At 36.3% G+C, this 24680-nt stretch overlaps 1 protein-coding gene across 5 annotated transcripts in view; it reads right to left on the bottom strand.

The window, feature by feature from the left end:
- RELCH (RAB11 binding and LisH domain, coiled-coil and HEAT repeat containing) overlaps positions 1-24680 on the bottom strand; it is a 120227-nt gene that overhangs the window by 93009 nt on the left and 2538 nt on the right. For all 5 annotated transcript variants that reach the window (XM_009252431.4, XM_054538040.2, XM_054538042.2 and 2 more), the window contains exon 2: positions 2796-2885. In XM_009252431.4, coding sequence (XP_009250706.2) covers positions 2796-2885 — 90 coding nt within the window. The remainder of the gene's footprint in view (positions 1-2795; positions 2886-24680) is intronic.

Genomic DNA, 24680 nt, shown 5'->3' with positions numbered 1-24680 from the left:
ATGTAAGGTCTGCTGTCTTATGATAGTCTTAAATTAAAAAAAAAACAGGCCAAAACTATCACACATTGAATATATTTCACTCCTAGTTGTGCAAATCTGAGGCTTATCCAGGTCCACTGCCCTTTGCTCATTGTCTCTCAAAAAGCATTTAGGTCAGACAGAGAATATCAACCTTTTTACTCTGCCTTCTAATAAAAAGTTACACAGGGAAAGAAAACGTTATGTACACAGTGAAATTTGGTCAGAGGAACTTCTATTTTCTTCTTCTCTTCTACCTATATTGACATAAATAGAGATTGTACCAAACAATTAATGATCTTTTTTTTTTTTTTTGAGACGGAGTCTCACTCTGTCACCCAGGCTGGAGTGCAGAGGTGTAATCTTGGCTCACTGCAACCTCCGCCTCCTGGATTCAAGCAATTCTCCTGTCTCAGCCTCCTGAGTAGCTGGGACTGCAGGCACATGCCACCACGCCCAGCTAATTTTTGTATTTTTAGTAGAGATGGGGTTTCACCATATTGGTCAGGCTGGTCTCGAACTCCTGACCTCAGCTGATCGACCCGCCTCTGCCTCCCAAGTGCTGGGATTACAGGCGTGAGCCACAGTGCCCGGCCTAATGATTATAAATTTATGCTAAACATTTTGCATTTATGTCATTTCCCCCTAATTAGAAGTACTAAAATATCTAAATAATGAAAATAATAATAAACCTCTTCAATTTTACTCAATCTAAAATATAAGTTTTAATAAGGAAATTAAAGGAAAAAACATAATTATATGGATAACTTCTGGGAAGGAGTTATTTTTTAATATGTAACAATTTGTACAATAAAACTATATAACACTAGATATAGTCTCTAAATAAACTAAAATGCCATATATTTTATAAGATAAATAGCTAATATATATAACAAGTGCTATTTAATGTGTGATACAATTAGGATAAATTCATCCTAAAATTTGAATTGTAAATTTTTAGATATTGCCAATGTGATTTGCCATTTTGATACAGTTGTCACTAAATGATGCTCATAACTCAACCATGATTTGACATGGAGAGCCACATTATTCTAGTGATTTCCCCATTACATGGATATTCTGCTATTATTTATATTGCTGAATCTTCTCTCAGAAAAACAATTACATTTTTTTTTCTAACTCATACAACACTGTCTGAGATTTTAAAATATTCAATATCTCTAGTCTTGAGCAAGGAATGAAAATCATTTATTGGAATGACATTTTAAATTAGATCAAACCTAATCTTTCATGCCAAGAGGTAGCAAATAATAGTCAATCGTAGACTGTTCCTGGGCTATGTGGATTTGAATCCTAGCTCTGCTACTAAGTCTTATATATCTTATATAATTTCTCTCAGAGCCTCAATATCCTGGGGAGAGGAACACGATAATAATTCTATAACTCAGTGAGTTAATATAAATTTAGAACAGTGTTTAGAATGGAACAAATGTTATATAAGAATTAGCACTCATTTTTATTCATAATGACCACGAGGGTTAAGCATTTGGTATGTTTTAAAAAACTTGTCCCAGTAAATGGAAGAAAAATTCAACAGAGTTGATCAAAACAGAAATCACATTGTGGGTATTCTCTGACCCCATATTTCTTTCACAGGCCATGTGTGTCCCATGAGGCATCCCTTTTGTTCCAGAAGTACCTACCATTTTGATGGAGCTCAAGATACCCAACTGATGTCTGTCTGCTTTCCCCATCTCTCTCAAAGCCTAAGTCTTATGAAAACTACAATTCCTGCAAGGCACTCAAGAATGACTTCAATGGCAGACAGACACAGACTTGAGGCACCAGAATGGTAGCAGATATTTACACCCAAGGAGCCAAGGCTGCTACGGGGTGAATTCCAAAGTGGACCCCTAGCAATTTCCAATGGCGCTTATCTGGTGTAGGCAGAACACAGGGTACAAACTGATCCTCTGAAGTCCCTACAGATCCAATGGTGGTGCCCAGAAGGCAAGACTGGTATGGGAGAAAGGATGGGGGGACGGGAAGGGAGGAAGATTGAAATGAGCAACCAAGCAATTAAAAAGGATGTTATCCTTCTTAGTGGGATGGGCAGTGTCCTGAAGGCCCTTACTGTACCAATCATCGACCCTCTTTAACCCTCTTTTTTCTGGATCATAGCAAAGTCAGAAATGTCTGAAGACATGCTGTGATGGTTCGTGAGCACTCAGGGAACTCAAGGCAAAGTTTTAGCAACAAGCACAGAAGTATTTTAACCTTTTTTTTTTTTTTTTAATTTAAGAGATTAAGTGTCATTATGTTGCCCAAGCTGGTCTCAAATTCCTGGCCTCAAGCAATCCTCCCACCTCAGCTTCCCAGATAGCAAATAGCTGGGATTACAGGTGTGAACCACCATGCCTGGCTCAAAACCAATTTTTAACAATCAATAGAGTTGTATTGGTGCACATACATGACTATCAGCCCTAGTGTGGAGAATCAAAGGAATGAGGCTAAGGTCCAACTTTGTCTTGGACCTGTCATACATTAGTTTTATAACTGTGTGGTTGTAAACTGCTGGCTCCAAGTATAACTTAGCAAATTATAGGGATACATAACGAGAAACTCAGTATCACAAGAAGAAAAAGTTGGGGAGCCCCCAAACTTGCAGTAAATTAGTAATTAGTAACATAACTTTGTATAATAACTATATATGTTATAGTCACATACCAAATTGTAGAAGGAAAAAAATTCCTCTAGCCATTTCATTATTTCTGGAATGTCAAAGAATCCAAATCTGTCCTTACAATTTTACTCACCTGCCACTTTTTCATCTGTTTCCCTGTTACCATCATCTGAATATCTTGCAAAGTCTAAAGAATCAAGGGTACTAATGCTCCCAGCTCGATCTATAATAAAGAGAAATATAAAAGAATTAAATGAGCATTTTAATTTAATTGTTAAAATAAGGAACAGGAATTCAAATACTTATGATTATTTCCAGTTAATAAACCTGTAATTCTAAGATCTAGGAATTCTTTTAAAACAACAATAACAAAACAAAGTAAAAATGCTCACAGCAATCAAGCTACTTTAACCAAGTTTCCCTGCCCAAATCTCCGGCCAACTCCCAAATAATGCACACACAGGGAATATTGAGAGCAGCCCAGGTAAGGACAAAACAAACAAACAAAACAGAAATTTGAGCTGCCACCTAAGAAAGAGTTTACAGATTGAACAAGTGCCTACTGAAAGAATAGAATCCAGTCTTCACGCCCTAACACACACATTATCCATCACACAGTCAAAAATTACTTGATACACAAAAACCAGTAAAATGTGATCCACTCCAAGAAATAACACAATCAATGGGACCAACTCCTAGATGATACCAGGAGATAATGGTAAAATCAGTAGACTAAGATTTTATTATAGCTAGTATAACTATGTTCAGTGAAGTAAAGGAATATATGTATACAATAAATGAAAGGCGTTAATATCTTAGCAAAAACTATGGAATGTAAAAAATGCTAATAGAAATTCTAGAACTGAAATACAAGTATCTGAAATTAAAAATGCCTTGTACAGCCTAATCACAGAACGGAGATGAGAGAGGAAAGGGTCAGAAATCTCAAAGATGGATTAATGGAAATTATTCAATCTGCAGAATACAGACAAAAAAGATTGAAAAGAAAATTAACAGAGCCTTAGGGACATGTGGAACAATAACAAAGGTCTAACATATGCAGAATTGGAATCCACAACCGATGAGGCAAGAGATGGGGTAGGTACAGGTTCAAGGTCAGAGAACATCAAGGAGGGTAAATAAAGAGAAGAGAAACTTAGGCACCTATTAATCAAATTGTGAAAAACCGAAAATTTAGAGAAAATATTAAAAGCAGACAGAGAAAAACAATCTTCTCATAGAGGGAAACAATGATTTGAATGACTGCTGATTCCTCATAAAAAACCATGAAACCAAAAACATCCAGTTTGGAAAAGAACAAGCACAACTACTGCTATTCACAGATGACATGACATTATATATAAGAAACTGTCAGGAATCCACTAAAAAACAATTAGACGTAACAAATGAGTTTTTCAAAGTTGCAGAACATGGGACCAATGCACAAAAATCAGTCGGATTTTTATACATTAGCAATGACAATCCAAAATTAAAACAAAGATGTGTCATTTCCAAACACACCAAAAAAAATTTAAGAATACATTTAACAAAAACATGCAAAATGTATACAGTAAAAACTACAAAACATTGTCCAAAGAAATTAAAGATGATCTAAATCAACAGAAAGACAGCCCAGGCTTACAGATAAGAAGATCCATATCAGAACAGCAATATTCCACAATTAATCTTCAGATTCAATGCAATTCCTATCAAAATTCCAGCTGCCTTTCTTTTTTTTCTTTGCAGAAATTGAGAACTTGATGCTAAAACTCACATAGAAACAAAAAAGTATCAGAATAGCCGAACAATCTTGAAAAGGAATAAAGATGGAGGACTGATACTTCCTGATTTCAAAGTTAAGAGTAATCAAGGCAGCACAGTTCTGGCATACAGATACAGAACAAAGCAATAGAATTCAGAGTCCAGAAATAAGCCCTTACATTTATGGTCAAGTAGTTTTTGACAATAGTACCAAGACACTTCACTGGAGGAAAGAAGTTTTTCAACAAATTGTGCTGGGACAACTGTATATCTACATGTAAAAAAAGGAAATTGGACCATTACTTCACATCACAAGCAAAAATGGATCATAGACCCAATGTAAGTGAAAATTGCAAAACTCTCATTAGGAAATGCAGAAGCAAATCATCATGGCCTTGGGTTAGGCAATAATTTCTTAGATATAACACAAAGCATTAGCAATGTTGTAAGCAGAAAAATGGCTCCTCACAGATGTCCACATCCTGCTCCTCTGAATGTGTGAATATGTTACTTTACATGGCAAAGGTGAAGTGAGGTTGTTATTATTAAGACTGCTTATCAGCTGACCTTAAAATAGAAACATTATCCTGGGTTATTCAGATAGACCTAATGTAATCACAAAGATCTTTAAAAGTGGAGGAGGGCCATGAGCCAAGGAATTCCGGCATCTTCTAGGACCTGGAAAAGGCTTCCCCTAGAGCCTAAAACCTCCAGAACTGCCAATACCTTGATTTTAGACCATTCAGCTCAACGTGAGACCCACTGTGAGATTTCTACTATGCAGCCATAAAAAAGAAGAAGATCATGTCTTTTGTGGGAACAGCTGGAGGCCATTATCCTTAGCAAACTAACGTAGGAACAGAAAACCAAATACCACATATTCTCATTGATAAGTGGGAGCTAAATGAAGAGAACACATGGACACAAAGAAGGGAACAACAGACACTGGGGCCAACTTGAAGGTAGAGGGCGGAAGGAGGGAGAGGAGCAGAAAAAATAGCTACTGGGTACTAGGCTTAGTACCTGAGTGACAAATTAATCTGTACAACAAATCCCCGTAACACAACTTTACCTATTTAACAAACCTGCACATGTACCCCCCGAACCTAAAATAAAAATTAGAGAAAAAAAGAACTATGAGGTAATAAATTTGTGTTCTTTTGAGCTACAACGTTTTTGTCAACTTTTTAAAGTAGCCATAGGAAACTAATACCGTGATAAAGGAATGAATTGATAAACTAGATTTCATCAGAATTAAAATTTTTTCTTTTTTTTTTTTTGCTTTAAAAGTCACCATGAAGAAAGTGAAAACACAATCTACACAATGGAAAAAATATGTGCAAATCAAGTATCTGTTAAGGGCCATATCTACACGATATAAAGAATTCTTATAACTCAATAAAAAAGCACAATTTAAAAATGGACAAAGGGTTCTCCAAAGAAGATATGGAAATGGCCAATGAATGAAGGAGAGATGCTCAAAAGGGAAATGATATTCATTAGGGAAATGAAAATCAAACCACAATGAGGTACATTTCAAATCAACTAGATGGTTATAATAAAAGAGATGGTAAGTTGCAGAAGATGTGGAGAAATTGAAACCCTCATACATCACTCGTCTGAATGTAAAGTGGTACAGCTGCTTTGGAAGTTTGGCAGTTCCTCCTTGAAAACATTATACTAAATAAAAGAAGCTAGACACATAAGGCTACATGGCTATATACTGTATGATCATTCATATAAAATGTCCAAAATTGGCAAATCCATAGAAACACAAAGTAGATTTTAGCTGGCATCATAGGAGAATGGGTAGTGACTGGTAATAGGTACAGGGTTTCTTTTGGGGTGATAAAAATGTTCTGGAATTAGAGTGGTGACAGTTGTACAATTTCGTAAATGCACAGAGAACCACCAAATTGTATACTTTAAAAGGGTGAATTGATGGTATATGAATTATTTTTCACTTTAATAAAAAGAAAAGATAATAGTGTTGGTGACAACGTGAAGAAATTGGAATCCTTACATCTAGCTGGTGGGAACGGTATGGACATTCTTGAAAACAGTTTAGCAGTTTCTTAAAAGGCTACAGAGTTATCTATCATAGGACAGTAATTCTACTTCCACCTAAAGAGAAAGGACAGTATATGTCCACACAAAATCTTGTACATAATTATTCATAGCAGCATTAGTCACAATGGCAAAAAAGTGGAAACAACTAAATATCTGTCCATTGATAAATGAAGAAATAAAATGTGGTATATATCCATACAATAGAATGTTATTCAGCAATAAAAAGGATGGAACTATTGAAACATGCTACAACAATGGATGAACTCTGAAAACATTATGCTGACAGAAGATAGTTATAAGAGAACCACATATTGTATGATTTCCATCTATATAAATTGCACAGAATAGGCAAATATATAGTGATAGAAAGTCTGTCTCTATAGACCTAGAGATTAGTGATGCGGGTCGAGGGGGAAAATGGAGTGTATGCTAATGGATAAGAGATTTGTTTTGGGGATTATGAACAGGCTGCAAAAGTAGATTAGGTAATGGTTGTACAATTCTGTAAATAAACTAAAAATGAATGGAAATATACTAAAAACCAATGAATTATACACTTTAAATGAGGCTGAGGTGGGAGGATCACTTGAACCCATGAGTTCAAGACCAGCCTGGTGGGCAACATAGCAAGACCCTGCCTCTACAAAAAAGTAAAGGCAGAAGGAAAGAACAAACAAGTGTACTGAGTTTTCAACGTTTGGACAAGTTGTGTATGAATAGCAGTTACAACGTACAGAAGCTGCGGGGCGGGGAGCGGGGGGACGAGGGGTGGGTGGGGTGCGTGGGGCGGGAGCAGGCAAGTCATGACAGCTGAGGCTAGGTAGGTTGTAAAGTAGCAGGAAGGACATTCTAACTGCCTCTCTATTAAATTTTACACACACAAAATTTTTTTTTAATCCAGCTAATGTTTAAAAAGGGACAAATAAGAGGCTGTTGTCAACCCTCTGTTAAATCGTTACTTACACAGTACTTAAAGTATACATATTGATCTAAGGAAATGGATTATTTGTGTTTAGAAAGCACAATCTCGACAAATGAATGGAAGTTACAGGAATACAGATTTGGACTCCACCTTGGGCTCTCCCATCACCTTTTAAAACAGTTAGTACATCACAATAATCAAGATGGTTGACTCTTCAAATAGGGCTATGTCATTATCAATGTACCACTTGCCTTTAAATCCCTATTAAGTGAACTAAATGAAATTCTACATATATCATTCTTCTTAAACACTGTTTCTATCTGGAGAAACATTTAATTTCCCTGCAGTTTAATTATACCTGCTAAGTAATAGCTTGCAGGTTCTCCTTTACAAGCCTGGCCAACATGGTGAAAACCCATCTCTACTAAAAATACAAAAACTAGCCGGGTATGGTAGCAGGTACCTATAACCCCAGTTACTCTGGAGGCAGAGGTTGCAGTGACCTGAGATTGTGCCTGGGTGACAGAACGAGTCTCCGTCTCAAAAAACAAACAAACAAACAAAAACAAACAAAAAAACTTGCTATCTATCAACTTAAGTTTTTGTTTGTTTGCTTTGGAGACAGGGTCTTGCCCTGTTGCACAGGCTGGAGTGCAGTGATAAAATCATGGCTTACTGTAGCCTCGACTTCCTGGGCTCAAGTGATCCTCCCACCTCAGCCTCCCAGTTAGCTGGGACTATGAGCCACCAGGCCTGGCTAATTTTTAAAAAAAAATTATAGAGACAGGGTCTCGCCATGTTGCTCTGGCTGGTCTCAAACTCCTGGGTTTGAGCAATCCTCCTGCCTTGGCCTCCCAAAGTGCTGGGATTATAGGCGAGAGCCACCACACCCAGCCCAATTTAAGTTTTAAGACAACATAAACAAAAATAATGATGACAGAAAGCCAAATATTACAGTACTCTTCATTACAACATAGTTTCTTTCAGCACAAGCTAAGAAATACCAAATACAGTAACCACAGACATCTCAAAAAGTTAATATTAAAAATGTGCTGGACTCAGGACTACTACTTAGCAATTTAAAAATAAAAAACTGATATATGCAATAATATGAGTGAATCTCAAATGCTTTATGCTGAAAGAAGCCTTATAGGAGTACCTACAATATTTTATTTATATGAAGTTTTTAGAACAGGCAATAGTAATTTATGGTAGGAAAAAATTAATAGTGGTTCCTGTGGTAAAGGGCTAGAAGGGGTAGGAACGGACTGGAAAGGGCTTTGAGGGAACTTTCCAGGGTGATGGTAATATTGTATATATAATAGGAGTTTGGGTTACTACAGGTACGTTCTTTGTTCAAATTTATCAAATGGTACATTTAAGATTTATATATTTTACTATCTTTAAATATTACCTCAAAACCTCCATAATTTTAAAATATTGAGCTCTAATTAATGATATGCACGGTAAAGTATTAAGCGTACTGATATGTGCAACTTAATTTAAAAGCATAAAAAATAAGATGGACTGTTGATGGAGAAATGGCTGAAAAGATGTATTGATATGAGATAAACCAAGTATGGTTAACTGGAATTAGGTGGTGGATGTATGGGTATAAAATTCTTTCAACTTCTCTGTATGCTTTGAACTTTTCATAATAAAAAGTTAAAGAAATAAAACTTGAATGTATGGGGGTAAAATGAGCTAACACTGATCAGGATCCATTAATAATCAAGGTTGAATCATGGAAAATAGCTATTCCTATTGTCGTAAATAAATAAACAAAAATTTTGTGTTTTTCTCCCTCTGTTTGAAATTGAACCAAAACTAGACCATGAATCACTAAAAGAAAGGAAACAAATTTCAAAATATTGTGGATAAACTTTATGAGGCTTTTTACTAATAGACCTTTTAAATAACTGAAAATATAAAATGCTAAACTGGAATAAACCATTGAGTCATAAGTACATCTGCCTTGGTAAATAACTAATATGACATATTATAAAATGGAGGGCTGGGTGTGGTGACTCATGCCTATCATCAGAGCACTTTGGGAAGCTGAGGCAGGGGACTGTTTGAGGGGTTTGAGACCAGCCTGGGAAACATAGTGAGACATTGTCTCTACAAAAAATAAAAAAATTAGTTGGGCATGGGGCACATTCCTACAGTCCCAGCTAGGAGGCTAAGGTGGGAGGATCACTTGAGCTCAGAAGGGTGAGGCTGTAATGAGCCATGATTGAGACACTGCATTCCAGCCTGGGTGACAGAGGGAGACTCTGTCTCAAAAAATAAATGCATAAATAAATAAAATGAAGTTCCTGGATTACTATGCAATACCTAAAATTTCCAGTTCTTTAAAACAAAATTAATCTAACTACTTTTCTCCAATATTTTTTATTACACTATAAATGATTATTCCTTCGAATTATTTAAAAAATATTAAAAATAATTATAAAATAGAAGTACATAAAAGACTAGATAAATCATCCCAACACCACTAAAACTGGGGATAAGAGCAGCATATCATCAATTTTTTCCCTTGAATTTCTAAATATTGTTTTTTGAACTTTCCCCCATATATAAGTATGTAAAGATATTTGTGTAAAAAATAGAATAAATTTATATATACTATTTTATATCTTGCTGTTTCTTTGAGACAGGCTCTTACTCTGTCACTGAGGCTGGAATGCAGTGGCATGATCATAGCTCACTGTAACCCAAAACTCCTGGGCTCATGTGATCCTCCCGCCTCAGCCTTCCAAGTAGCTAGGACTAGAGGTGTGCCACCATTGCTGACTAACTTTTTAATTTTTTTGTAGAGATGGGTCTCACTATGTTGCCCAGGCTGGTGTCAAATTACTGGCCTCAAGCAGTCCTCCCGCCATGGCTTCCCAAAGTGCTGGGATCACATACGTATTGCTTTTTAAAAATGAAGCTTGTATAGTGAGAAATTGCAATATTATTAAGGCTATTGATAAAGTTGATTAAGGCTACTGCTAAACTGCTTTCCAAAATAAGTGTACATAGCAATCTGAATTCCACCAATAGTATGTAATAGCATTTGTCAATGTTCAGTATTATTATTTTTAATCTTCACCAATTTAACATGCTATAAAATTATATTTTGTTTAATTATGTATCTCTTTGATTTCTAGTGAGCTTGGACATTCTTTTTTTTGAGACAGAGTCTCACTCTGTCACCAGGCTGGAGTGCAGTGGCGCGATCTCAGCTCACTGCAACCTCCGCCTCCCAGGTTCAAGCCATTCTCCTGCCTCAGCCTCCCAAGTAGCTGGGACTACAGGCGCCCGCCACCACGCCCAGCTAATGTTTTGTATTTTTAGTAGAGACGGGGTTTCACAACGTTGGCCAGGATGGTCTCGATCTCTTGACCTCGTGATCTGCCTGCCTCGGCCTCCCAAAGTGCTGATATTACAGGTGTGAGCCACCACGTCCAGCCGCATTCTTTCAAAAATATATTGACCATTTATTTTTGGAGTTTGTGTGTGAATTATCTATTTATGTCTTTTGATCTTGTATTTAATATCTAGATATTCCTGATATATTAGTTGATCTGGCCATTGCTGCCCTAAGCAGAAACTCCACTTGAGTACTATCTTCTCTTCTCTTAGGCCCATGTCGTGGCTTCTTATTAGCTACTCTGAAGTCTCTAACCTGCACAGGAAAACATGTACACTCAATGGTGAACTTTTATCAACCAATATTCTGGTGCTGTGATCCCAGGCTTCATTGTTTTATTCCTGATTTTAATAGAATGTTACGTATGGTGTTGGCTGTTAATTTCAGATAAATATTTCTTATTAGATATTCATCTATTATTAGTTTACTAAGTCTTTTTCATCTTCCTTCTAATATTTTAAATCATATATACAAGCCTAGATTAGAGCTACTTTGGTCATGAGACATTATTCTTCAAGAATACTATTATTATTTCTCTAAAAGTTTTAAAGAACTCATTTATTCAACAGGGACACTCTTGGGGGAAAGCAAACACACACTTTAATTTTCAACTTGGCATTATTATGGCCATTGAAAAATATATTTTCTAATTTTTTCTAGTTTCAAGCCAACAACTTCATATTCTCCAGGAAAAAAAAGCTCTGATATCTTTTAATATAATAAATATGATGTCACAAAAGAAAAACAATCTCTCAATTCATTAAAATCTACTCCATCTTGTCAGAAAGAAAAATTATTTATGGAAGAAAGTAATTTTAACTTTGACTGGACTACCCTATATGTGCTTTGGATTTTAAGACTAATAACAGGTTATATTAAAGCTTCAAGGTAAATGTGCTTCTTTAGATTAAGCCACAATTCTTTTCCAGGAGAAGCAAATGCCTTTTGTGTTCCAAATGTCCTAATATACAAGAAGAGTTTGGAAAAATTAGCCTCTTTTATTAAGAATCTACCATATTCTAATATGAAGTATTTTAACTACAGAGCATTTCTTCAAATACTAGGATGCCTATTGTGTAACTTCTTAACAATTCACTTTATAACTCAGAAACAAATAATCAGGTACTTTCATCATAGTTGGTAAACTGGTAAAACCTGTTCATAAGTTTTATCAAGTCTGAGAACTAAACCTATTACACACAGTCGTGCAGATTGATTTGTTAAATCACATACAAAAGTAGTTTTATTTAAATTTACATTTAATATTTTAGTACTGCTGAAAAAATGTTTTTACTATAATTGAAAAACTTAGTCTCAGATCCTTGAAAATTACATGGCACTTTAAGAACCAAATGCATCAGAAAAACGGACCAGCTGTCGACTAATAAAAGAGTATTGGGTAATTTAAATATTTATTGAACAACTACTGTGTACTAGGTCACTGACAAGAATAGCAAAATAATTTTTTTAAAGGACATGGATATATAAGTCTAAGTAATTATGTTTATATATGCTTACATTTGCATTAATGTTTTTGTAAACATGCACAATACATTATTAATAATAACTGACTCTGAGAAGCAGAATGTACATTTTTCACTACATAGTTCTCTTTGTATTATTTGAACTCTTTGTTTTTACTTTTGGTATTTTCCCCCATAATTACATTTAATATATACTTCAATATGGGTACTTTATAATTTAAAAATCACGAAAGTATCCAATTCACAATTAAATGGAAAAAAAATCAAGCAATTCGCTTTATATTACAATTCTTTCAGTAAAGACGATTTATTCAACCACGCTTAAACAAATCTGTCATGAGAAATATATAATAATAAATTCAATAAATATAAAGATATTGCTAATAACACACTTACTTTAAAAGTAATTCTATTTAAACCTGAGGTTGTGTGTAAACATTTTAAAATGTTATTCACGGGCTGGGCACAGTGGCTCATGCCTGTAATCCCAGCACTTTGGGAGGCCAAGACGGGCGGGTCACAAGTTCAGGAGATCGAGACCATCCTGGCTGAAACGGTGAAACCCTGTCCCTACTAAAAATACAAAAAATTAGCTGGGCATGGTGGCATGCGCCTGTAGTCCCAGCTACTTGGGAGGCTGAGGCAGGAGAATCGCTGGAACCCGGGAGGCGGCGCGCTTACTGCAACTCCAGCCTGGGCAACAGAGCTAGTCTCAGTCTCAAAAAAAAAAAAAAAAAAAGAAAAAACAGTTATTCACTTAAGGAGGGATCTCAGAGATGTATGTCAAAGAAAGAGAACCTATAAGGCTACTCTAAAATATGAAAGTTAAAAAAATAAGACTATAAATTTTCTACTTTGGAAATAACGCAAAATTCATTCAATACTAGTGAAAAGTTTCTTTTATGTGGGCACTGTATTTATAAACGCCAGAGTAAAACCACAGAGGTACTCTGCCTCCTCCCACTCAAGGTCAGTTCTGAAATTATTTGGAAGGCTTGGTATAGTAGTAACCTTGGTGATAAAGAAAGGAAAGATGTGAAACACTTTAGAATACACATGATACACCAGAAGAGAAAGGCTAATTTCTGGATAGACCAGGATCTTGGTCTATCTTTCCATTAAAAAAAATAAAAAAAAAAAGTTGGGGACAGCCTTTTACTTTTAGCAACTGTGGCACTCACATTTCTATTTTCCTGATCCTCAGTTCTTCTCCAATGATGGGGCTAATTTTTCACTGACCTCTATGTCCAAAATATTTGAGAGCTAAAAGGAATTAAGATAGTACAATCCCCTCATTTTTACAGATGAGAGAACTGAAGCTATGTACTTATGCAGTATTTACTAAGCCATAGTGAGGAGTACAAAGATAAAACCGGTAAAACTTTGCCCTTGCCTTAAGGAAGCTTATAAATCATTGGAATTAAGTCATATACAGGAATAACAATAATACAATTGGCTTACTTTATCTTAAAGGTTAAAAAATTAATCTGTGAGCAAGCCAGAAGTAGAATTCAAGCCTCCCAGTTTGCAGCCCATTGTCTTTTTCTCTTTGTCACAAGGTTTCAGAAAGAGTGGAACTTCAAAGCCAAGATTTAAACTTGGGAAGAAACTTACATGCTGAAACTTTATTGACAAGCTATTCACTTAAAATTTCTGTAATACAAGATGACTTTATCATATGAAAAGCTATTAGTAAAGAGAATGATTACTGTTAATGATGACAATAGTAATTATTATTATTAACATTCTTTTTGACCACTTATTCTGTGCCACATACTTTACACAGATAACCTTTCATAACAACCCCATGCTAAAGGAGTCATTACCATCTGCATTTTACAGTAAAGGAAACAAAGACTAACCAGAGTCATGCAATGAGGGAGTGGCAGAATAGAAATATGAACTCAAGCTCTCCGACAGCAAAGCCTGAGCTCTAAAGCATTGGTTCTCTTGAATAATATGTAAGAGCATCCAGGTTCTGATAGGCTAGATTCCAGGTAAATTGGGTTTGATATTGTGAATGGCCTCAGAAACAGAGCCTTGATGGAATCTTGCTCAGACAGAGTTGAGGAAATCGGATATAAAGTAAAAGGTTAATTTTCACAAGAAAATATTCCCAACTTATAAATGTATAGGAAACTACTACCTAAAGATCAATTCTTTAACATAACTTCAATATTTACTGAAAGCTTGTATGCCAGGCACAATATTAAGTACTGGTGATACATAGATAAATTTTCTATAAACTGTCTACCTTAGGCATTTGTGCTAGGCATGAAAGAGGACAATATAAGACCTATGAGCTAACATCTTTTAAAAAATCTAGTCAGCTAAAACATCTACACACAAACATTTCAATAATATTATTAAGAGTTAATTAGAAACACATGTTCACAGTTCTGTATATAATTAATTTCCATAAGTGGAACAGCCAAAAAAACCCCTCAAGTTCAGAAGATTTAGAGATCACTATGGGCTAGAGAAACTTCAGGGAAAGGCAGGAATATAAACAGGACCTTCCTTTAAGGATGCACAGGATTTAGAAAAAAATACGGAACAGAGGACAAGTATTCCATAAGAAAAAAAAATAATGTGGACAAGGATACCAGGCAAGAAAACAGAATATTAATATAATAAATATAAATATTCAAGAAAATATAACGCATGTTTCAAGGGAAAAATGAAACAATGTGAGTAGAATAAAGGTTTTGCATATGGACAACATGGTTGAAAGGGCAGGAAGAAGCAAAACTAAAGGGATAACTTTATTATACATAGCCACAATAAAATATATATATATTTTTTTGAGACAGAGTCTCGCTCTGTCACCCAGGCTGGAGTGCAGTGGCGCGATCTCGGCTCACTGCAAACTCCGCCTCCCGGGTTCACACCATTCTCCTGCCTCAGCCTCCCAAGTAGCTGGGACTACAGGCGCCCGCCACCACGCCCAGCTAATTTTTTGTATTTTTAGTAGAGACGAGGTTTCACCGTGTTAGCCAGGATGGTCTCGATCTCCTGACCTCATGATCCACCCGCCTCGGCCTCCCAAAGTGCTGGGATTACAGGCTTGAGCCACCGCGCCCAGCCCACAATAAAATATTTTAAAGCCACTTTTATACTTTGACAAATATACCATACAAAAATAGAAGAAATTAAAAAATTCCTAGTGAGGTTTACAAATTTTTTCTGTAATATATATTTTTTGCTACTAAAAAAGGTTTGAAAAAGTTGCTTTGGACAGGAGGAAGCAATTTTATTTAAAAGGCTTTAGCTAGAATGACATGAATGAATAATTATGAATGAATAACTCTTAAAATCAAGTAAGAGTAAGGATGGAGGAAGAGATTAAAGCTATAGGATAAGACTAAAACTGATGGTACAAATGTGAGCTAAAGCCTGAACTAAGGTAGCACACAAGCACACACTGATAGGTGGTTTGAAGTAACAGAAATGTCAATGATACTACCTTGAGCAATCTTATCCACCCACAACAGGACCAGCTGGTTTCAAAAACAAATGAACACTATTTCTGACTGCTGAGGATTTTTGACACAATAGGTGAGAAAATCTGGAAGAAGGCTACACCCATGATTGCAACTGTGTTCTACTCCTCCTTGAGGTTTAGTCATGCTCCATGACTAGATCAGAAACTTATAAGTAAACATGCAGCAAAACTGAAGATTAAAAAAAAGAGAGCACAAGCTAATTTGGCCTTGTTAATTTATTTCACACAGAGGAACAGCTGATGACTATATTTGGCTGTCAGTTGAGGTTTAGTTGATCCTGGGCTTTGCCCAGATATCCTACAATCACATGTAGGATGTGACTATCCTAATTTTGATTAAGTTTAATGCTATGCAGTGTGGGCGCCTTGATGAAATGAAGTGATGCTTTAGGCAGATTATTCATCAGTGACTTAGTGTGGTGCTATGGTTTGTCACTCTAATTATTTTTTAAATGATCAATTTTGTACTACTTGGCTTGCCTTCTGCATTAAGAAGTGATTTACCCAAGCTGAAAGAGCTAGTAAGTGGCAGAGACAGAACTGAAGATCAGACATTGGTACAAGTCCAGTGGTCTTCAAACAATAGGCTGATTTCAAAATTATAGTTGGTATAGTCTGGCACAGACCTAGTGTTGTTTTATCAGTCACAAATGTTTCCACAGCTACTCTGATGAAGCCCATATTTCTCTATTTGTTCACACTAACATGAGATGTCTGTCCTGTATCTTACTATAATCCAAACATATCAGCTCTAGGGCATTCTTGATCCCGCTATCTTTTGCTGAATCTTGGTAAATACCATTGCCATATCCAATTGTAATGGGTATTCAATTCTCAGAAATCTATGAGGAATCTATCCTTAAAGAAAATTAATCAATTTACAGTCAACTTGTTCAGGTTTTCCTGTATAGATTTCCTTAGTTTGTAGAAACTAAGTATGCTGTAGATGTGAAGTTTCTCAACTGATATTTGTAATTCAGATATAAGTATTGTGTATTTTTAGACAAGGCTGGGAGGCTGGGAGCTGCAGGATAGGGTGGAACAGCACAGTTAAAAGCTAAATTAAAAACAAATTCACTAAATTTAATTTTTGACTGAAAAACGCCAAACAACCAATCTAGGTTTTTAACAAACATTTTGAAGATCCAGCTCTGACTTCCTAGTTTGAAAAGTAGAAAGCATAATTTTAATTTTTCACAGAAATAAGGTTGGTTTTCGCATATTAATATCCTTATCTTGCTTCCTTGTAGAGTACCACAAGAGGCTGAAATGTCATATTGTATTTTTCCAACTACCCCAGTGGAAACACCCTATTATATGGTAAGCAGATGATGGTAAGCAGGGAGTGTCATGTTCCCAGATGATGTTTTAAACATGAAAAAATACAAGAGGTATTATCTTTCCTTCACCTGTACTTCCTTTTCCTTTCCTTATTCAGGATAAAGAGTCTAAATATAGCCAAATAATAAAGTTACTATTTATTCAAAATTTTACCCACCCTTGAGGGTCAAACTTAACTTTTACTTTCTCCACAGGCCCATTTCATTTTCACAATCAACAAAGATTTTTCTATATCAGAATGTTTACATTCTGTAAACATTATCTTTGCCACAGGAGACTATTCTCAAATTCTTTCATGTGTTAGTTTTACCTCTCCATCAAGAACATAAGCTCAAGGATATGCATTAAACTTTTAGATTGCTGTAATCCTTAACTGACCACAATGTTTAATAAATATATTGATGTAAAAACACTGAATACCAACTATATTCAGGCCACCATGCTAAGCAGGGATTATATCTAACTACAGGAATAAATTTGAAACAATTGGAAAGACATAGGAAAGAAAAATGACAGTTACACAGTAGATATATTTAGGAATGTCTATGGCCCAGAGAATAGTGGAAAGTCTAATTCAGGTAAAAGCAGTGAACTTAATAAATTTGAGAAATGTTGTGATGGGGCCGGGCACAGTGGCTCACGCCTGTAATCCCAGCACTTTGGGAGGCCGAGGCAGGTGGATCACTTGCTTGAGGCCAGGAATTCAAGACATGCCTGGCCAACATGGCAAAACCTAATCTCTACCAAAAATACAAAAATTAGCCAGGCATGGTGGTGCAAGCTTGTAATCCCAGCTACTGAGGAGGCTGAGGCACCAGAGTCACTTGAACCCAGGAGGCAGAGGTTGCAGCGAGCTGAGATTGTGCCACTGCACTACAGTTTGGCCGATAGAGGCCCACTATGTCTCAAAAAAAAAAAAAAAAAAGAAAAGAAAAGAAAAGAAAAATTGTGCTGGTATTTTCTCTCTCAGAAAGCAGAGGAAACACTAAATCCAATCCCAACTTAACAGAGGGGAACTACTTTATAAAGTAGAAGGGATGAAAAGTTTGTAAGAGAGCAATCGTAACATCTTAGTGTTGGCGATACTAAGAAAGGAATACTGAGCATAGTTAGATATATGCTCTCAGAGTTCTGAGAAACGATACGTTGGATCATGAAAGAAAGGTTTTAGGCCAGGCATGGTGGCTCACGCCTGTAATCCCAGCACTTCGGGAGGCCGAGGTGGGCGGATCACGTGAGGTCAGAAGTTTGAGACCAGCCTGGCCAACATGGTAAAACCTGGTCTCTACCAAAAATACAAAAATTGGCTGGGTGTGGCGGCACGCGCCTGTAGTCCTAGCTACTCGGTAGGCTGAGGCAGGAGAACTGCTTGAACCTGGGAGGTGGAGATTGCAGTGAGCCAAGATTGCACTACTGCACTCCAGCCTGGCAACAGAGTGAGACTCCATCTCTTCAAAAAAAAAAAAAAAAAAAAAGGAAGATGATTTTGGAAGGCTGCAAGCTCATAAGTGAAATGATTACATTCAAACATAAATGACTACCTCCTGATTAGCTGCCTTATAAAAATTTGAAGGCATGGTAAAAGAAATCTATCACCAAAAGGCATGTTACTTGCCCTCTCCACTTGATCATATTACATCTCTATTGTGCAAAGAACTGGGCTAATCATAATTACAGTCTAATTTTGATCAGAGCCCTAATGCTTCAAGCAGAAAAAGCATCACTCTTGCTAAGTTACTATAACCTGCTCAGTGTTCATCAATGTCATTACCACAATTTTTATCTTGCAATGTAACTAGAAAACAAATGGCTCATCTGGCAAAAATACAGGGTACACACACACACACACACACACACACACACACACACACACACACACACACACACACACACACACAGTGTGTATATTCCAGCAAACAAATGGCTCATCTGGCAAAAATACAGGGTACACACACACACACACACACACACACACACACACACACACACACACACACACACACACACACACACACACACACACACACACACACAGTGTGTATATTCCAGCAAATAATATTACATATAAAAGACCTAATTGGTTCATCATGTAAATTTAGTAGGAACATTACAATGATGCTACAATAATTTATCCAAAACTGAGATTTCCTTAGAATATCTGCTAAAAGTAATTTTATTCAGTTAATAGAAATTCTGTTGAAAACATCAAACTTATAAAGCTATATATCCTGTTCATATTTGAATGTTTTGTAAATATGGATTATTCTTATAATCAGGAAAAAAATTAAACAGTATGAAGACTTCTTAAAGTATGTTTAAAAGCACAACTATATTACAGTATTAACTCAAGTCAACAGTTTTAGGGAAATAATTCACTAAATCTAAAATTATAAAGGTTAATAGGATTACATTGTTCTTAAACATTAAATAAAGAAAACCACTTTTTATTATACATTTATTGTTCTGAAGTATTCTGAATTTTCAGATCAGACACATATCAATCAAAATATATACAAAAACAAATCAAAATAATGTTTTAGATAATCCATACTACCAATCTTTAAACCGTTTATAATCAACCAACAAGTACTTATTGAGTATTATAAAATCACACCCAAGTAGTATCAATCGACATGCTAAAATTGAATATATAGAGGACCTTTAAAAATAGGCAGTAGCCCTGTCCTAGACAATATAATTTGTGTGATTAGGAGCTTGGTTGAAATCTCCCAAATACAGTACTGAGCACAGTTTTATACAAGTATTTTAAAACTGTACTAAAGTTTGTACTATAAATGTCTGCATGTTTATAGGAGGAATATTTAAGAAATATTTCTTTTCCCCTTTATGATGCCTTCATTAAAATACAGTTCCTGCCACCATAGACCTAATTGTAAAAGTCAAAACTATAAAACTTATAAGAGAAAATCTTTGCAACTCTGGGGTAGGCAAATGTTTCTTAAAAGGACATACAGAACACAAATTATTAAAGAAAAAAACAGTCAACTGGATTTGATGAAATCAAAAGCTTTTGTTCACAAGACACACTGATTTTTGGGGTTTTTTTTGAGACAGGGTCTCGTTCTTTCTCCCAGGCTGGAGTGCAGTGGTATCATGGCTCACTGCAGCTTCGGCCACCTGGGCTCAAGCGATCCTCCTATCTCAGCCTCTCAAATAGCTGGGATCACAGGCATAGGCCACCATGCATGGCTAATTTTTGTATTTTTTTTTTGTAGTGACGGAGTTTTGTCATGTTGCCCAGGCTGGTCTCAAACTCCTGGGTTCAAGCCATCTGCTCACCTCATCCTCCCAAAGTGCTGGGATTACAGGTGTGAGCCACTACGCCTGGTCTGAGACACATCATTAAGAAAATACAAAGGCAAATCAGACTGGAAGAAAATATTTGCAAAATTCACATTTGATAATGGACATATAGAGAACTCTTACAACTCAATAATGAAACAAAACCAACATGTAAAAAACCTTAATTTTAAAAAGGGCAAAATAATATCCCTGACGAACATCAATGCAAAAATCCTCAATAAAATACTGGCAAACCGAATCCAGCAGCACATCAAAAAGTTTATTCACTACAATCAAGTTGGCTTCATCCCTGAGTTGCAAGATTGGTCCAACATACACAAATCAGTAATGTAATTCATCACATAAACAGAACTAAAGACAAAAACCATGATTATCTCAATACATGCAGAAAAGGCCTTTGATAAAATTCAACATTCCTTTATGTTAAAAACTCTCAATATACTAGGTATTGAAAGAACATACCTCAAAATAATAAGAGCCATATATGACAAACCCACAGCCAATATCATACTGAATGGGCAAAAGTTGGAAGCAATCCCCTTGAAAACCGGCACAAGACAAGGATGCCCTCTCTCACCACTCCTATTCATCATGGTATTGGAAGTTCTGGCCAGGGATCAGGCAAGAGAAAGAAATAAAGGGTATTCACATAGGAGGCGAGGAAGTTAAATTGTCTTTGTTTGCAGATGACACAATCCTGCATCTAGAAAACCCCACTGTCTCAGCCCAAAAGCTTCTTAAGCTGATAGGCAACTACAGCAAAGTCTCAGGATACAAAATTAATGTGCAAATATCACAGGGATTCCTACACACCAATAACAGACAAGCAGAGAGCCAAATCATGAATGAACTCCCATTCATAATTGCTATGAAGAGAATAAAATACCTAAGAATGCAGCTAACAAAGGAAGTGAAGGACCTCTTCAAGGAGAACTACAAACCACTGCTAAAGGCAATCAGAGAGAGCACAATAAATGGATGCTCATGGATAGGAAGAATCAATATCATGAAAATGACTATACTGCCCAAAGTAATTTATAGATTCAATGCTATTCCCATTTAACTACCATTGACATTCTTCATAGAATTAGAAAAAACTTTTAAAATTCATATGGAACCAAAAAAGAGCCCATATAGCCAAGACAATCCTCAGCAAAAAGAACAAAGCTGGAGGCATCATGCTACCTCACTTCAGACTATACTACAAGGTTACGGTAACCAAAACAGCATGGTACTGGTACAAAAACAGACACAGACCAACGGAACAGAAGAGAGCACTCAGAAATAAGACTGGATACTTACAACCATCTGATCTTTGACGTACTTGACAAAAACAAGCAAAGGGGAAAGAATTCCCTATTTAATAAAATGCTGGGAGAACTGGCTAGCCATATGGAGAAAATCGACGCTGGACTTCTTCCTTACAACTTATACAAAAATTAACTCAAGATGGATTAAAGACTTAAATGTAAAACCCAAAACTATGAAAAACCTTGAAGAAAATCTAGGCAATACCATTCAGGACACAGGAACGGGCAAAGATTTCATGCCAAAAATGCCAAAAGCAATTGCAACAAAAGCAAAAATTGGCAAATGGGATCTAATTAAACTTAAGAGCTTCTGCACAGCAACATAAACTATCAGAGTGAACAGACAACCTACAGAATGGGAGAAAATGTTTGCAATCTATGCATCTGATAAAGGTCTAACATCCAGAGTCTACAAGGAATTTATACAAATTTACAAGAAGAAACAAACAATCCCATTAAAAAGTGGGCAAAGGACATGAACGGACATTTCTCAAAAGAAGACATTCATGCGGCAACAAGCATATGAAGAAAAGCTCAACATCACTGATCATTAGAGAAAAGCAAATCAAAACAACAATGAAATACCATCTTAGGCCAGTCAGAATGGTGATTACTAAAAAGTCAAGAAACAACAGATGCTGGAGAGGTTGCAGAGAAATAGGAACACTTTTAAACTGTTGGTGGGACTGTAAATTAGTTAAAACATTGTGGAAGACAGTGTGGCGATTCCTCTAAGATCTAGAACCAGAAATACCATTTGACCCAGCAATCCCATTACTGGGTATACGCCCAAAGCAATGTAAATCATTCTATTATAAAGATACATGCATGTGTATCTTCATGGCAGCACTATTCACAATAGGAAAGACATGGGAATCAACCCAAATGCCCATCAATGATAGACTGGATAAAGAAAATGTGATACGAGTACACCATGGAATACTATGTAGCCAGCCATAAAAAGCAACAGGATCATGTCCTTTGCAGGCACATAGATGGAGCTGGAAGCCAGTATCCCCAGCAAACTAACACGGAAACAGAAAACCAAACACCGTATGTTCTCATATATAAGTAGGAGCTGAATGATGAGAACACATGGACATGGGGGGTGAGGGGGACAGCATCAGGAAAAATAGCTAATGTGTGCTGGGCATAATACCTAGGTGATGGGTTAATCTGTGCAGCAAACCACCATAACACATGATTACCTACGTCACCAACCTGCACACCGTGCACATGTACCCTGGAAGTTGAAGGCGAAAAAAAAGGAGCAAAAGATTGAATAGGCATTTCATAAAAAATATACTAAGCAAAAGGCACAGGAAAAGGACCTCAGAATCATTAGTCATCAGGGAAATAGAAATTAAAGCCACAGTGAGATACTGCTACATTCTCACTAAAATGACAGATTAAAAAGCCTGAAAATACCAAGTGTTTAGGAGACATACAGAAACTGGAACTCTCGTACATTGGTGGTGGAAATTTTAAATGGTCCGTTTTGGAAAACCGTTTGGCAGTTTCTTATAAAGACGTAAATGGGAGCTTTCTTTATAATAACACAAAACTGGAAAAAACACAAGTGTCTTAAAAAACACAAATGTTTTTATCCCCCCCCTTTTAGGGATAAAACCAAAAAGGAATGATCTAGAAATACATACAAAGACATAGATGACTTTTAAAAACATGCTGAAGGCAGATACACAAAAAAATATGTTCTATGATTCTATTTATATGGAATTTTAGAACAGGCAAAACTTATTTATAGAAGTAGTTCTCAACTGGGGAAATTATGCCTTCCCCTTCCCTGGGCAATGCTGGAGACATTTTTGGTTGTCATAACTGGGGTGGCATAGGTATGGGGGTGGTTGCTAAAGGCATCTGGTGGGTAGAGGTCAGGGATGCTGTTAAACATTCTATAATACACAGGCCAGCAGTCACGGCAAAGCATTACCAGGCCCAAAATGTTGAAAGTACCCAGGCCCAGGTTGAGAAATTCTGTTCTAAGTGATCAGTGGTGGTCTAGATGGAAGTAAGGATATTGAATGAAGGAATTCTGGGGATAATAAAAATGTTCTGTATTTTATTTTATTTATTTTTATTTATTTATCTATTTTTGAGATGGAGTCTCGCTCTGTCACCCAGGCTGGAGTGCAGCTGGCATGATCTCGGCTCACTGCAACCTCCGCCTCCTGGGTTCGAGCGATTCTCCTGCCTCAGCCTCCTGTGTAGCTGGGATTACAGGTGCCCACCACCACGCCTGGCTAATTTTTGTATTTTTAGTAGAGAAGGGGTTTCACCATATTGGCCAGGCTGGTCTCGAACTCCTGACCTCAAGTGATCTGGCTGCCTCGGCCTCCCAAAGTGTTGGGATTACAGGCATGGGCCACTGCACCCTGCCGATGTTCTGTATTTTAATTGTGGTAGTGACTGATTTGTCAAAACTCACCAAACTGCACACACTTATAACGTGTAAATTTTACTGTATGCAAATTTTACATCCAAGTTGATGCTAAAAAGTATAGTGCCTGTATAAGACTATGTTAAACAGTTTAATCCATTTTTTGTTTTTTAAAACACATGCACAGAAAAGACAGGTAAGGCAACTACCATTAAACACAGGAAAAGCAAATACTATTGGTGGGATTATGGATAATTTTGAATTTTTTGTCCTGTTGTTCATTTGCTTAGTATTAAGTAAAAATTTAATAAACTTGATGTGTACACACACACACAGAGACAAACACACACACTTATATATCCAGTACCTAAAACAGATACAAATAAATGAGGATAATAGAAAAGCATAGGTGCACATGAATATTTAATTGTGATATTTGATCATAAGACTAGTTATTTCAAGAAACTATAAAAATGTATAATGCA

Source organism: Pongo abelii, chromosome 17 (assembly GCF_028885655.2).
Source record: "Pongo abelii isolate AG06213 chromosome 17, NHGRI_mPonAbe1-v2.0_pri, whole genome shotgun sequence".
In the NCBI taxonomy this organism is placed as follows: Eukaryota; Metazoa; Chordata; class Mammalia; order Primates; family Hominidae; genus Pongo; species Pongo abelii.
The sequence above is the reverse complement of the archived record's forward strand: the minus strand, read 5'-3'. Positions and strand labels throughout refer to the sequence as shown.